At 44.5% G+C, this 15,358-nt stretch overlaps 1 protein-coding gene across 1 annotated transcript in view; it reads left to right on the forward strand.

Moving 5' to 3' along the window:
* Positions 1-15,358, forward strand: part of KIF20B (kinesin family member 20B) — an 84,507-nt gene that overhangs the window by 43,590 nt on the left and 25,559 nt on the right. The window contains exons 19-22 of the mRNA XM_032232352.1: positions 1,428-1,557; positions 7,565-8,669; positions 12,125-12,263; positions 13,635-13,757. Coding sequence (XP_032088243.1) covers positions 1,428-1,557; positions 7,565-8,669; positions 12,125-12,263; positions 13,635-13,757 — 1,497 coding nt within the window. The remainder of the gene's footprint in view (positions 1-1,427; positions 1,558-7,564; positions 8,670-12,124; positions 12,264-13,634; positions 13,758-15,358) is intronic.

Below are 15,358 nucleotides of genomic sequence, written 5' to 3' on the forward strand. Positions count from 1 at the left end.
CTCATTTTACCCACCTCGGAAGGATGGAAGGCTGAGTCAACCCTGAGCCGGTGAGATTTGAACAGCCGATCTGCCGAACTAGCAGTCAGCTGAAGTAGCCTGCAGTATTGCACTCTAACCACTGCGCCACCTCGGCACTGCAGGACTGTAAATGTATCCTTACGATTTATATTGATAAGTTCCTAGTATGACTTGATTGTTTATTTGTACCCTAGGACTATCATTAAGTGTTGTAATTTATAATTCGTGATCAATGTATCTTTTCTTTTATGTACACTAAAAGCATTTGCATCAAAGACAAATTCCTTGTGTGTCCAATCACACTTGGCCAATAAAGAATTCTGTTGTGTTCTGTTCCCATTCCCATTCTACTCTACTCTACTCTACTCTATTCTATTCTATTCTTTTCTATTCTGTTCATTCTAATAGCATACATCGGTGGTTAGGTCTTGGTGCTCCGTGGCCATAAAAGGTATTTAAAGCGGGGGTCCATGATGAAGAAAAGATTGAGAACCACTGACATACATGATTTAAACCTTCAAAGAGCAACTTCCACGAGAGAGAGAGAGAGAGGAAGACCGATGTCTCGTGATACCTTTTGAAGGACAGTTGTTCTGTTTAGAGACGAGGTGGCGCAGTGGTTAGAGTGCAGCACTGCAGGCTGCTTCAGCTGACTGCAGTTCTGCAGTTCGGCTGTTCATATCTCACCGGCTCAGGGTTGACTCAGCCTTCCATCCTTCCGAGGTGGGTGAAATGAGGACCCGGATTGTTGTTGGGGGCGATATGCTGACTCTGTAAACCGCTTAGAGAGGGCTGAAAGCTCTATGAAGTGGTATATAAGTCTAACTGCTATTGCTATCTGGAGTGAGAATGGGAGTTCACTCCGTCGTGCGGGGCTTAGGTCTCGAACATGGGCTCTCAGCTTTCCAGCTGACAAGTCCAGTGTCTGAATCGCTGAGCCACCTTGCCACCCAAGATGTAAGGAGTTAGTGAAACTTAGCAGAGTATCTAAAATAAGTGATCTTGACATTGTCTGGAATGCTACATTCCAGCCGAGAGCCAAGGTGGCGCAGTGGTTAGAGTGCTGTACTGCAGGCCACTTCAGCTGACTGTTATCTGCAGTTCGGCGGTTCAAATCTCACCGGCTCAGGGTTGACTCAGCCTTCCATTCTTCCGAGGTGGGTGAAATAAGGACCCGGACTGTGGGGGGCGATATGCTGACTGTAAACCGCTTAGAGAGGGCTGAAAGCCCTATGAAGCGGTATAGAAGTCTAACTGCTATTGCTATCTGTGAGTAGCAATTGGGGTGGGGGGATCGTATTTATCTTTTTTTTTATTGTAGGAGTCATTTAAACTAGAAATAGCAAAGCATGTGAATTGTTAAAGATTCTGACCTTTAAGAATTGGTTTTCTTTGTCTTAATGCAGGAGGTCGCCATTGCGAATATAAAGCAGGATATGCAGCAGGAAAACAACAGTGAATCCAAGGAGAAAAGCGTTGAATCAAGAAGGAAACGATATTTAGAAAGGGATGAAGAAGGGCCCCCTCCAAAGCAAGGTATTATTGCTTCCAGTTCTGCATATACCGAAAGGCTGCTGAGGTCTAGAATTACTTCTATATCGAAATGAAAAGTTAATAAAAGTACAGAATTAAAAAGTTGAGAACCAGAAGAAAAGGCGGTCACATCAGATGTGCATCTGTCACGAACTCTTATTATTTTTTTATAAAAATCCGAAATAAACATCTTTAAATGGAACATTCGCCTTTTCCATGTAGTATGTGCGTTTCTCATCAGAGTGGTGCAGTGGCCGCCACTTGGTGCTAAAACTCTGCCAGACCAACCTTGCCAGAGCAGCCTTTCCTAAGGAGCTGTGAAGAGGAGGCTGTCACCAGGGACGTGAAGTCACTAGAGGCAGGGGAGGCGTGGCCTCACCAGTTATGAGGAAAAGAAAAAGAATTTTAAAGATTTTTTTTAAAATAATTAAAGCCAAGGTAGTTGCTGCCAGATTCACAGTGACTTGGAACAGTGCTTTGTGTTAACCATAGGAGGAGGCCAGAGAAATAGGGGCCTCCTGTGCATAAGGAATTTTTCGCCTTTTAAGAGTTAAGCAAGGGTTAACAAGCAAAAAATTCCTTATGCAAAGGAGGCACGTGTTCTCTCGCCTCCTGTAGAGGGCATTTTTAGAGGCTTTTTAGAGTTCTCTGGGAGCAACTAGCTCAGTCTGACTCAGAGCTCTGGCCTTTCATGAGGGCAGGGCAGGGCAGGCAGAAGCAGAGTTGAAATCGTCTCTGAAACAGCTGGAAAAGGTCCGTGTGTGGGGAGGGGGGAGGAATTCAAAAAGTTTGATCGGAAGGCAGCAGGGGAAGGGGGGGTATGGCAGAGGAGCTGCTTTCAAGCCTTTGGAAAATATATCCAATCCAACATTTGTGTTTGTTTGAGAGTGAGTGAATGGGGGAGGGATCCAACTTCTCTGTGTGCGTGTGTCTGTTTGAGAGAGGGGGGAGGGAGGGAGAGAGGGAGGAAGGAGGGGGAGGGAGAAGAAAAAAAATGGGAAAACTTATTTTTCAAGGGGGGAAAATGCTGTCGCTTTAAATCGGAACTGAGCATGCCTGGCTGTGGAATTCTGGGAGTTGAAGTCCACAAGTCTAAAACAATTGCTGCCTCACCAGCCATAAAGCTCACCGCACGTCACTGGCTGTCACCCCCGAATTCCCAGGGACCGGGCAGCCATCCACGTGGCAATCGGGGGGTGGGGGGGAATGCCAATCTGGCTCTCCACCCCCTCCAAATGGCAATGGAAAAACGGCCTCTTTACAGCCAGCAGCTCAGGTAATTTAGAATTTTACAATATCCAATTAGTCAAATAAAGATAGCTTTAATAGTTCAAGCAGGAGCCAAAAAACACAGACTGCTTGGACCAAAGACTGAAGGAAACTGGGAGCCAGAAGGGAGGAAGAGGTGTGGCTAAGAAATTCCTTCAGTCTCTGGATCAATCAGGCTGTGTTGATACCCATGAGTAGCCCCTCTCATATCACACGCAGGAAAATTAAGGATTTCTTCACAAATGTGCAAAGTATTCTGTCCTGATTTTTTCCTCCACTCATAACAATTTTCTAAGCTACATACAAACAAATAAAAGTATAGTTTCAATGCAACATTACATCCTATTTTCTATTGGTTTTTCCCCGTTATTTTTTTCTTAATTTTTCAAACTAGAAAAAACATGTCCCTTGCCTTCAACAGAGAAAAATCCCTACCACCAACAATGAGATTTAAAATACTAAATTGGTCCTTATCATAAACAGAGGGATAGAATCAAGATCACGTGAAGTGTTAATACCACCTTATAATGCCTTGGTAAGGCCACACTTGGAATACGGCATTCAGTTTTGGTCGCCACGATGTAGAAAAGATGTGGAGACTCTGGAAAGAGTGCAGAGAAGAGCAATAAAGAGGATTAGGGGACTGGAGGCTAAAACATAGGAAGAACGGTTGCAGGAACTGGGTATGTCTAGTTTAATGAAAAGAAGGACTAGGGGAGACATGATAGCAGTGTTCCAATATCTCAGGGGTTGCCACAAAGAAGAGGGAGTCAAACTATTCTCCAAAGCACCTGAGGGCAGAACAAGAAGCAATGGGTGGAAATTAATCAAGGAGAGAAGCAACTTAGAACTGAGGAAATTTCCTGACAGAACAATTAATCAGTGGAACAACTTGCCTCCAGAAGTTGTGAATGCCACAACACTGGAAGTCTTTAAGAAGATGTTGGATAGCCATTTGTCTGAAACGGTATAGGGTTTCCTGCCTAGGCAGGGGGTTGGACTAGAAGACCTCCAAGGTCCCTTCCAACTCTACTATTGTATTGTATTGTATTATTAAAAAAATGAAATATGCTGTTGGACTTTTTGATAAATTAAAAATAAATCTTCCCCCCTTTTTTACTACTTTCTCTTTCCCAAACATCAGATGTCTGTGATAAAAGAAGGAAGGTAGGTAGATAGAGGGGGGGGGGGAGAAATACAATAGGTAGAGAGAGAGAGAGAGAGTAGGTAGGTAGGTAGATGTTTCCAGGTGTATTTATCCATGTGCTAGAGAAGGAAATCGCGGACAATCTGCAGCACCTAAGACTTTGTTTCTGCTGGCACAGCACTCGATTAATCTAATTCTCATCAATCAGTTAAACAGCTTTCTAAAAGGGGAAAAAAAGTTTTTGCACTCTGCAAACCTCATGAAAATGAGCCTTCCCCCCCACCAAAAAAGAGGCATGAATAGCTGGGGGGGGGGCTTGCAGAGTGCTCCGGGGGGGGGGGAAATGACCCCGTTTTTTGTGAAAAAGGGCCCGTTGTTTGTCAAAAAATTGCATGCATGGCCTTATGGCCATCAGATCGCACAGAGTGGGCCTCCTCCGAGTTCCATCCGCCAGTCAGTGCCGACTGGCGACTACACGGAGGAGAGCCTTCTCAGTAGCAGCTCCGACCCTTTGGAACGATCTCCCCGTAGAGATTCGCACCCTCACCACAGTCCAGAGCTTCCGCACAGCCCTTAAGATCTGGCTATCCCGTCAGGCCTGGGGATAAGATCTTCATACACCCCACCCGAATGTTGAATGAATGTTGTGTTTTATTGCTATTATTATTTGTACTCACATATTATTTTACTTTCTGTTTTGCACCCCCTTCCCATGAGTTGTAAGCCGCCCTGAGTCCCCTCAGGGAAAAGGGCGGCCTATAAGTGACAATAAAATACTAAATACTAAATACTATGGAGGCTTATAGAGTGCTGTGAGCTGGGGGGGGGGGATGGCCCATTATTTGCTCATTTCTGCCCCCAGGAGCTCTCTGAAAGCCTCCATGAGGGTATGCATGTTTTAAGTTTAAGTTTTATTTTATTTATATGCCGCCCTATTCCCAAAAAGGGACTCAGGGCGGCGAACAACTTAAACGGGCAAGGGAAACATACAAGTACAAAATAGACATTTAAAATGACCAACAACCACACCTGTCGAGAGGGGAAGGGAACTCATCGACCCCAGGCCTGCCGACACAGCCAGGTTTTAACGGCTTTTCGGAAAGCAGGGAGAGAGGTGAGGGTCCGAATCTCCGCGGGGAGTTCGTTCCAAAGGGCCGGAGCTGCAACAGAGAAGGCCCTCCCCCGGGTCGTAGCCAGGTGGCATTGGCTGGTAGACGGAACCCGGAGGAGGCCGACCCTGTGCGATCTAATGGGTCTTTGGGAGGTAATTGGCAGCAGGCCATTTGGGTGAAGGAGGCGGTGCTTCGGGAGGCAAAAAATGCTGTATTTGGTGTATAAGACGCACTCAGATTTTCAGCCTCTTTTTTGAGGAAAAAAGGTGCGTTTTATACTCTGAAAAATATGCTATATAGCGCTTCATAGTGCTTTATAGCCTCCTCTAAGCGGTTTACAAAGTCATCACATTACCCCCGCAACTATCAGCCTCTATTTTCCTTGCTTGCGATTGGCTGCCATGGAAACGGGGAGGGAGAGGGCTTGAGATATCTGGGAGGGGGAATTACTGGTGCTGGAGGAGTTATAAAGAAGGGAGTTTTGTCCTCACCATCTTCTGCGCATGCTGATGGGCTTGGTCAAGGCCGTCCGTCTCGCATACCAACTTGATGAGGCTTTTTGAAGGTGCACCCCACATGACACCTTAGGGAGTTGCAGATTGGACACTGGGTTGAGGAATTGCGGGGAGTGTGCCGGGTAAAACTTTGATATGTACATGTTCGCTCCTTTTTGGCTAAGATCTTGCTTTTCTTTTAGCTGCTTTTTATTCATATCTAGTAAAAGTACTTTATATCTATCCAAATGGAGCTGAGGTTTTTCTTTCTTAGATATTGGAGGGGGCATGCCTGATATCAACAATCTGGGTCCTCATTTTACCGACCTCGGAAGGATGGAAGGTTGAGTCAATCTTGAGCCATTCAGGATTGAACTCCTGGCAGTGAGCAGTGAGTTAGCCTGCAGTACTGCTTTCTAACCACTGTGCCGCCACCAAGGCTCTTTATGTAAAAATCAAATAACAATATAATGTTTTATTTTGGTTACCGATCAGTCTCCGGATACGCTTCAAGGTGCTAGTCGTAACTTATAAAGCCCTTCATGGTATTGGATCTGGGTACTTGAGAGACCGCCTGCTGCCAATTACCTCCCACAGACCCATTAGATCTCACAGGGTTGGCCTCCTCCGGGTGCCATCTACCAGCCAATGCCACCTGGCTATTACCCGGGGGAGGGCCTTCTCTGTGGCAGCTCCGGCCCTCTGGAATGAACTCCCCGCAGGGATTCGGACCCTCACCTCTCTCCAGGTCTTCCGAAAAGCCGTCAAAACCTGGCTTTGCCGGCAGGCCTGGGGGTGATGAGTTCCCTCCCATCTCGACATGTATGGTTGTGCGACTGTTGTTTACTTTTATTATTTGTATTTTGTTTTTTTATGTTCCCCTTTTTTCCCCCTTGAATTGTTCGCCGCCTGGAGTCCTCCCGGAGAAGGGCGGCATACAAATAATAAAATACAAATACAAATATTTTGTTGACAGCAACAAATAAGGAAATAAAGACTTCAGGAGGTTTTATGGTGTCAAAACTATATATTCATTTAGACTTCTGCCTTAAGCACTGCTATCGCTGCAGATAAGCTAGTCTGCACGACAGTGTCAACTTCTTAAACAGTTGCCCAAGGATAGTAAATTGACTAGACTAAACTACACTTGTAAGGCAAGTCAGCTGTCTGGTTTCCCCCAAAATTGATTTGAAGGAATAGAATAGAATAGAATAGAATTTTATTATTTGTATGCCGCCCTTCTCCGGGAGGACTCAGGGCGGCGAACAATTCAAGGGGGGAAAAGGGGAACATAAAAAGACAAAATACAAATAATAAAAGTAGACAACAGTTGCACAACCATACATGTCGAGAGGGGAGGGAACTCATCACCCCCAGGCCTACCGGCAAAGCCAGGTTTTGACGGCTTTTCGGAAGGCCTGGAGAGAGGCCTGGAGAGAGGCCTTAGAGCCGAGGTGGCGCAGTGGTTAGAGTGCAGTACTGCAGGCCATTTCAGCTGACTGCTAAGCTGCAGTTCGGCAGTTCAAATCTCACCGGCTCAAAGGTTGACTCAGCCTTCCATCCTTCTGAGGTGGGTAAAATGAGGACCCAGACTGTGGGGGCAATATGCTGACTCTGTAAACCGCTTAGAGAGGGCTGAAAGCCCTATGAAGCGGTATATAAGTCTAACTGCTATAGGTGAGGGTCCGAATCCCTGCGGGGAGTTCATTCCAGAGGGCCGGAGCTGCCACAGAGAAGGCCCTCCCCCGGGTGGTAGCCAGGTGGCATTGGCTGGTAGATGGCACCTGGAGGAGGCCAACCCTGTGAGATCTAATGGGTATTTGGGAGGTAATTGGCAGCAGGCGGTCTCTTAAGAAACTTAAAAATGGTCTCTGAAATACCATTTTCAGATCTTTTATTCACGTGGCAAATTTTTTTAAAAAACACGTTGTTACAAATATGTCAGCCGTTGACAGTTGAATAAAATCCATCTTTTTTAATTTTTGTAGGATTCATTCGCCACAGTTCTAACAATCCCGTAGTCTCCGAGGAAGCTGACGAAACGCAATCCTGTCCTTCGAAGGGGAAGGGAGACACGGTGGCCTTGGATGAGAAAATCAAAATGCTAGAAGTTCAGGGGGCCTCGCTTAGAGAGAAGTTGGAGAAAGAGGGAAACGAGAAGGAGGGATTTTCCAGGGAAATTGCTAGATTGTCTCAAGCTCTTTCTTTAGAAAAGGAACGAGTTTCTGGCTTGAATAGGGAGCTCCAGCGACAGCAGGCAATTCAAGAGGAGGCAACACTTGAATTAGCCGCGCTGAAAGAGAGAAATAAAAGCCAGGAGGAAAAAATTCAGATTCTGCTTCAAGAGATAGGTGCTGCTAGCCAAATCTCTGTAGAAGAGAAATCACAGGTAAAGACACTTGATGCAGAATTGGGTTTATTGAACAGGTCATGCCCTGTGGTAGATGTTGACTTGGCAAAGCAAGAAATTATGTCAAGAGATGATGACCCTTTGCCAACTCGTGTTAATGCTGATCAAAAGAGCACATTCCATTGTAGCGTTGAAGGCATCTGGAGAATAAGCCAGCAGATCATCAACGCCTCGTCTCAAAAAAGCAGTTGCATTTCAGACCTCATGCAACAGATTGAACAGTTGAAGAGGAAAACGTCCCAGGCCGAGGAGGAGAATTCTCAGCTGACATTGAAACTGAGCGAAACCATAAGTCAGAGAGATGCGTTTGCGCAGGAGAAGACGTCCCTCCTTAATCAGCTGAGGGACCTGGAGCAGAAAAACGCTTTTTATGCTGAAAAATATAAGGAAGGGGAAAACAGAGCCGTTGAGAGGATAAAAACGAATGAGGACTTATTGGAAGAGTGTAGGGCAAAAGATGCCAGAATCGTTTCTTTAGAGAAAACGCTGAAAGATAAAGATTCGGCTATTTTAGCGATGAAACAATCGGTTCGCGACGTGGAAGAGAAATTTGGCATTTCAGAAGCTAAAATCGGACAATTCATGGATCGGGAATCACAACTGAAGGTGGAGGTTCTAGACTTGAAGAGATTGAATGAAGTTGAAAGAGAGAAGAGTGAAGAGTTGAAGCAAGTCACAAAAGGGTAAGTTTTTTTATTGTTTGCCTGCTAAATAGTACATGGATACAAATATAAATATCGGGGTGAAATTAGACCATGTACATTCTTTCCTCTCTCTCAAGAAGTGCTTAATTTAGGATATTTTCTAGGAGTTGAATTCCCACTTCTAGGCTTGCGTAGTTGAAGTCATTGAATAACCTATTGTCTTAATGTAAGTTGGTTAATTTCCTGTTCCCTTGATTCGAGAAAAATAACCACATTTCTCATTGTCTGAACTCGTTTCTAAAAGTTAAGTGAAAATGGTCTAAAAGAGTATAACAGCTAGTGACAGTGATAAGAAACCAAAATGGAGACTTCTTTCTTTTTAATTGAAAATTTTAGAAAAAAAAAACTTTTACAAATGTTTACCTCCCCTTCCCTGCCCTCCCCCCCCCAACCCCCCCAACCTCCCCCCCCCCCCCCGACTTCCCAGAACAAATACAGGGTATAAATCTTTAACAAAGATATTCTAAAACAAACTTAAAAATAGTTAGTATCCTCTTTCATTTGAGCTTTAACTCCTCTTGCTAGGCTAACTCTAAACAGATTATATAATTCCTTGCTTCTTCAGTCATAAACTATCTGGAATTTCTTAGTCCCGTATTTATTTTGAGTATAGTCAATCCATCTTCTCCACTCCAGTTTATATCTCTCATTTGAGTGGTCCTTGAGATATGCTGATATTTTAGCCATCTCTGCTAAGTTTGTTGCTTTTAATGTCCATTCTTGAATAGTAGGCAAGTCTTCCTTCTTCCAGTATTGCGCCACCAACAGTCTTGCTGCTGTTATTAAATACAAAATCAAATTAGTCTCTATAACAGAGAGCCGAGGTGGCGCAGTGGTTAGGGTGCAGTACTGCAGGCCACTTTAGCTGACTGTGATCTGCAGTTCAGCGGTTCAAATCTCACCGGCTCAAGGTTGACTCAGCCTTCTATCCTTCCGAGGTAGGTGAAATGAGGACCCAGACTGTGGGGGCCGATATGCTGACTCAATTTGCTAAAAATAATAATAATTGTAAACCGCTTAGAGAGGGCTGAAAGCCCTATGAAGCGGTATATAAGTCTAATAAATAAATAAACAGTACAATCAGTAGTTATACCTAACAAGAATAACTGAGGGGTAAACTTTATCCTTTTTTAAAGAACATTTTGCATAATCCACCATGTTTTTATCCAAAATGCTTTTACCTTTTTACAAGTCCACCATATATGGTAATATGTAGCATCAGCACAATCACATCTCCAGCATTTAGGCTGTAAATTCGGATACATAGAGGCCAGTTTTTTAGGATCTAAATGCCATCCATAAAACCGCTGCAGAGACTTCTATGGTAGCTCTGGGGCAAGCACTGTGAACATAATAGGGGCTGCTTCTCAATAAACAGTCTTTGGAATGAGTTGTATATTCCTTTTGGACAAAATGCAATAGAAGTGGCAGCTTTCAAGGGAGACCAAGCTAGGAAGCCAAATACCACGTACATCAGTGTTACCTTTATTATAAAGCTTTAGAAAACAAAACCTTGCAGGTCTGAACGTGCTTCTGGTTTTGTTCATGTTGTGTGATCTAAGGAGGGATTTGTCTGAGAATAGAATAGAATAGAATAACAGAGTTGGAAGGGACCGTGGAGGTCTTCTAGTCTAACCCCCTGCTTAGCAGGAAACCATACACCACTTCAGACAAATGATTGTCCAAACTCTTCTTTAAAACTTAGCAATAGCAATAGCAGTTAGACTTATATACCGCTTCATAGGGCTTTCAGCCCTCTCTAAGCGGTTTACAGAATCAGCATATCACCCCCAACAACAATCCGGGTCCTCATTTTACCCACCTCGGAAGGATGGAAGGCTGAGTCAACCTTGAGCCGGTGAGATTAGAACCGCTGAACTGCAGATAGCAGTCAGCTGAAGTGGCCTGCAGTACTGGCACCCTAACCACTGCGCCACCTCGGCTCCAATACTTTCAGTATTGGAGGATTCACAAGTTCTGGAGGCAAGTTGATCCACTGGTTAATTGTTCTGTCAGGAAATTTCTCCTTAGTTCTAGGTTGCTTCCCTCCTTGATTAGTTTCCACCCATTGCTTCTTGTTCTGCCTTCAGGTGGTTTGGAGAATAGCTTGATTCCCTCTTCTTTGTGGCAACCCCTGAGATATTGGAAGACTGCTATCATGTCTCCCCTAGTCCTTCTTTTCATTAAACTAGACATACCCAGTTCCTGCAACCGTTCTTCATGTTTTAGCCTCCAGTCCCCTAATCATATTAATCAATCCTAAAGATGTTACATTACATTTTAGACCTGGGCTCAGACCCTTCTCCCCCCCCCCAATTGTTGGGGCGGGGGCAACATGGCTTCGTGTGCCACCTTGAGTATGCGTGCCAGAGTCACATCATCACAAGTCTATAGCTTTAGTGTAACTTATGCCTCATAGATAGTCTATCTATAGCTTCTGACCCTTTGTGGCTTTCCCTGAATATCCCTTAAACGACATTATTTCTTTGTTCTATTTCCTGATCATATACCAAATAGGTGTATTAAGTGTCTCCTATTATTTTTTTAAAATAATCCCCCGGGAGCATAACTAACAAAACTTGTAAAATTGGAAATGAATATTTTGGGCCCATACAAGGCAGTAGTGGGTTTCAAAAATTGTTCGAACCTACTCTGTGGGTGTGGCCTCCTTTGTGGGAGTGGCTTTGCCACCCATGTGACCGGATGGGAGTGGCTTCCCGCCCATGTGACTGGATATGAAGATGCCGACGACACTTGTCAGAACCGCCTTAAATTATCCCGCACACAGCACTGGCGTGCATAAGAATAGGATGCAAACTTGTTTTTAAAAGGCATCTTTGGTTTGCGTTAAAACAACTTCAACACACGCAATGTTCTGATTGCGCCACAAACGCAGTAGTCATCCTTACCTTCCACAGAGGCACTGAGTTTTATAAATAGGAGCATGATAGTGTAGAATAATCATATCCAAGGACCAGTGATGGGTTTCAAAAAATTGTTGGAACCTCTTCTGTAGGTGTGGCCTGCTTTCCGGGTCCACTAGTGGAACCTCTTCTAACCGGTTCGGTAGATTTGACGAACCGGTTCTACCGAATAGGTGCGAACTGGTAGGAACCCACCTCTGATACAAGGGACACTGCTTGCCATGACTTAGCGGTACTGGAGTGGGTCCCAAATGCCCTGGGTCTCTTGGAAGCAAAGACCAACCTGAAAAATTAAAAGGCCCAAATAATTGTTCATTCCTATCCGAGAAGAAGATTTTCAAGGTAGAGGCCGAGCCATTTTACCTGTATCTTGCTATTGAAATATGTTTGACTCTTGGCTCTCTTCCTGATTTGTTAAACTAGAACTCGGCCGCTTAGGGAGTTATTTCTAAAAGACTTCACTCTCTCTTTCTCGCACTCACGCACAGTGGTTGGTTGTTTCTCTTTCAGGTTGAAAGAAAAGCTATCAAAGAGTACCAATCTTTCTTCCCGTCTACAAGCAGAAATCCAGCAGAAAGATGAAGAACACGCAGACCTGAAGGAGAAGTTGGCTGATACCAAAAAGCAGATTGAACAGGTTCAAAGACAGGTTTGTAAAAGGAGAGAGAGAAAAAAATCTTTTTCCGTCATTCTGTATGCAACTCTTCTTTCGTCTTCTGCACTTACAGGTAGTCCTCGACTTACAACAGTTCATTTTAGTGACAGATCACAATTACAACAGCACTGAAAAAAGTGACTTATGACCGTTTTTCGTACTTAACAACCATTAGAGCTCGGCAACTGGTTCATATTTATGACGGTTGTGGTGTCCCAGGGTCGTGTGATCACCTTTTTTTGACCTTCTGACAAGTAGGGAGCCGAGGTGGCGCAGTGGTTAAATGCAGCACTGCAGGCTACTTCAGCTGATTGCAGTTCGGCGGTTCAAATCTCACCGGCTCAAGGTTGACTCAGCCTTCCATCCTTCCGAGGTGGGTAAAATGAGGACCCGGATTGTTGTTGGGGGCAATATGCTGACTCTGTAAACCGCTTAGAGGGGGCTGAAAGCCCTATGAAGCGGTATATAAGTCTAACTGCTATTGCTAAGTCAACGGGGAGGCCAGATTTACATCGCAACATTGCTAACTTAACAACTGCAATGATTCATTTCACAACGGTGGAAGAAAGGCCATTAAATGAGGCAAATCTCACTTAACACATGTTTTGATTAACAACAGGGGCTCAATTGTGGTCGTTAAGTTGAGGACTGCCTGTACTTCTAATTTGGTTAAGCATGCTTGAACATGGTTAAATTGAGCTAAATTGAAGCATTCCAGGAAGAAACTAAACAGATTGGCCTTCCATGGTCATCAGATGAGAACCTCGTTTGAAGGTTTATAGCAATAGCAATAGCAGTTAGACTTATATACCGCTTCATAGGGCTTTCAGCCCTCTCTAAGCGGTTTACAGAGTCAGCATATCGCCCCCAACAATCCGGGTCCTCATTTCACCCACCTCGGAAGGATGGAAGGCTGAGTCAACCTTGAGCCGGTGAGATTTGAACCGCCGAACTGCAGATATCAGTCAGTTGAAGTGGCTGCAGTACAGCACTCTAACCACTGCGCCATCCTAGTTTATGGATGGTGGTGGATATTCTTTGCTTGAGTTTTGTTCAAAGCCTCTTTAGGCCAATATTACTGGGCCATTTCAATGCCCAAAATATCAACTCCCAGATTTTTCTGGCTGTTTCATTTTTTTCCCTTGCAGTTTGTCCAGATCAAGATCTTTTTTTTTCTTCCCTGCTATTGGAAGTTCTGCTTTCAAAAGATGACACACGTTGGACTGCTGGACTTCCTCTCTCTGCTCACATCAATGCTTGATTTGTCCTCCTCCTCTGTATTTCAAATTGCAACCCAGTTAGGTGGGGAAAGTAGCACTTTCTCTCCAACTGAGTATAATGTACCCCCAATGAATCTTTTTACAGGTGAGCAACATGCGTGCTGAAGAGAAATTGCTGCAGAGTAAAGTTAATGAACTTGAGAAGGCCAAAGGACAGCTAACTCAAGAGCTGGATCTCAAGCAGCGGACGATCCAGCAATTTAAGAAGGTGCGAACAGAAAGTTTCCATCTTGGTAACGTTATAAGGGGAGTGAGGGGTGTTGAAGATGACTTGCGTAACATGGCCCTTGGAGGGCAGTCTGTGCTTTGCGCGTGAATCTCCTAGTGAAGACAGTGTTTTCCGTGTGAAGCTCCTAGTGAAGACAGTCGGTGCTTTGCGGATGAATCTCCTAGTGGAGACAGTCGATGCTTTGTGTGTGAATCTCCTAGTGAAGACAGTCGGTGCTTTGCGTGAGAATCTCCTAGTGAAGACAACCGGTGGTTTGCGTGAGAATCTCCTAGTGAAGACAGTCGAAGCTTTGTGTGTGAATCTTCTAGTGAAGACAGTCAATGCTTTGTGTGTGAATCTCCTAGTGAAGACAGTCGAAGCTTTGTGTGTGAATTTTCTAGTGAAGACAGTCGATGCTTTGCGTGAGAATCTCCTAGTGAAGACAGTCGAAGCTTTGTGTGTGAATTTTCTAGTGAAGACAGTCGATGCTTTGCGTGAGAATCTCCTAGTGAAGACAGTCGAAGCTTTGCGTGTGAATCTCCTAGTGAAGACAGTTGGTGGTTTGCGTGAGAATCTCCTAGTGAAGACAGTCGAAGCTTTGTGTGTGAATCTTCTAGTGAAGACAGTCAATGCTTTGTGTGTGAATCTCCTAGTGAAGACAGTTGGTGGTTTGCGTGAGAATCTCCTAGTGAAGACAGTCGAAGCTTTGTGTGTGAATCTTCTAGTGAAGACAGTCGATGCTTTGCGTGTGAATCTCCTAGTGAAGACAGCCGGTGGTTTGCGTGAGAATCTCCTAGTGAAGACAGTCGAAGCTTTGTGTGTGAATCTCCTAGTGAAGACAGTCGATGCTTTGCGTGAGAATCTAGTGAAGACAGTCGATGCTTTGCGGATGAATCTCCTAGTGAAGACAGTCGATGCTTTGTGTATGAATCTCCTAGTGAAGACAGTTGATTCTTTGTGTGTGAATCTTCTAGTGAAGACAGTCGATGCTTTGAGTGTGAATCTCCTAGTGAAGACAGTCGATGCTTTGCATGAGAATCTCCTAGTGAAGACAGTCGGTGCTTTGCGTGAGAATCTCCTAGTGAAGGCAGTTGATGCTTTGCGTATGAATCTCCTAGTGAAGACAGTTGATTCTTTGTGTGTGAATCTTCTAGTGAAGACAGTCAATGCTTTGCGTGTGAATCTCCTAGTGAAGACAGCCAATGCTTTGCGTGAGAATCTCCTAGTGAAGACAGTCGGTGCTTTGCGTGTGAATCTCCCAGTGAAGACAGTCGGTGCTTTGTGTATAAATCTCCTAGTGAAGACAGTCGGTGCTTTGCGTGAGAATCTCCTAGTGAAGACAGTCGATGCTTTGCGTGTGAATCTCCTAGTGAAGACAGTCGGTGCTTTGTGTGTGAATCTCCTAGTGAAGACAGTCGATGCTTTGCGTGAGAATCTAGTGAAGACAGTCGATGCTTTGCGGATGAATCTCCTAGTGAAGACAGTCGATGCTTTGCGTATGAATCTCCTAGTGAAGACAGTTGATTCTTTGTGTGTGAATCTTCTAGTGAAGACAGTCGATGCTTTGAGTGTGAATCTCCTAGTGAAGACAGTCGATGCTT

Source organism: Thamnophis elegans, chromosome 15, assembly GCF_009769535.1.
Source record: "Thamnophis elegans isolate rThaEle1 chromosome 15, rThaEle1.pri, whole genome shotgun sequence".
Taxonomy (NCBI): Eukaryota; Metazoa; Chordata; class Lepidosauria; order Squamata; family Colubridae; genus Thamnophis; species Thamnophis elegans.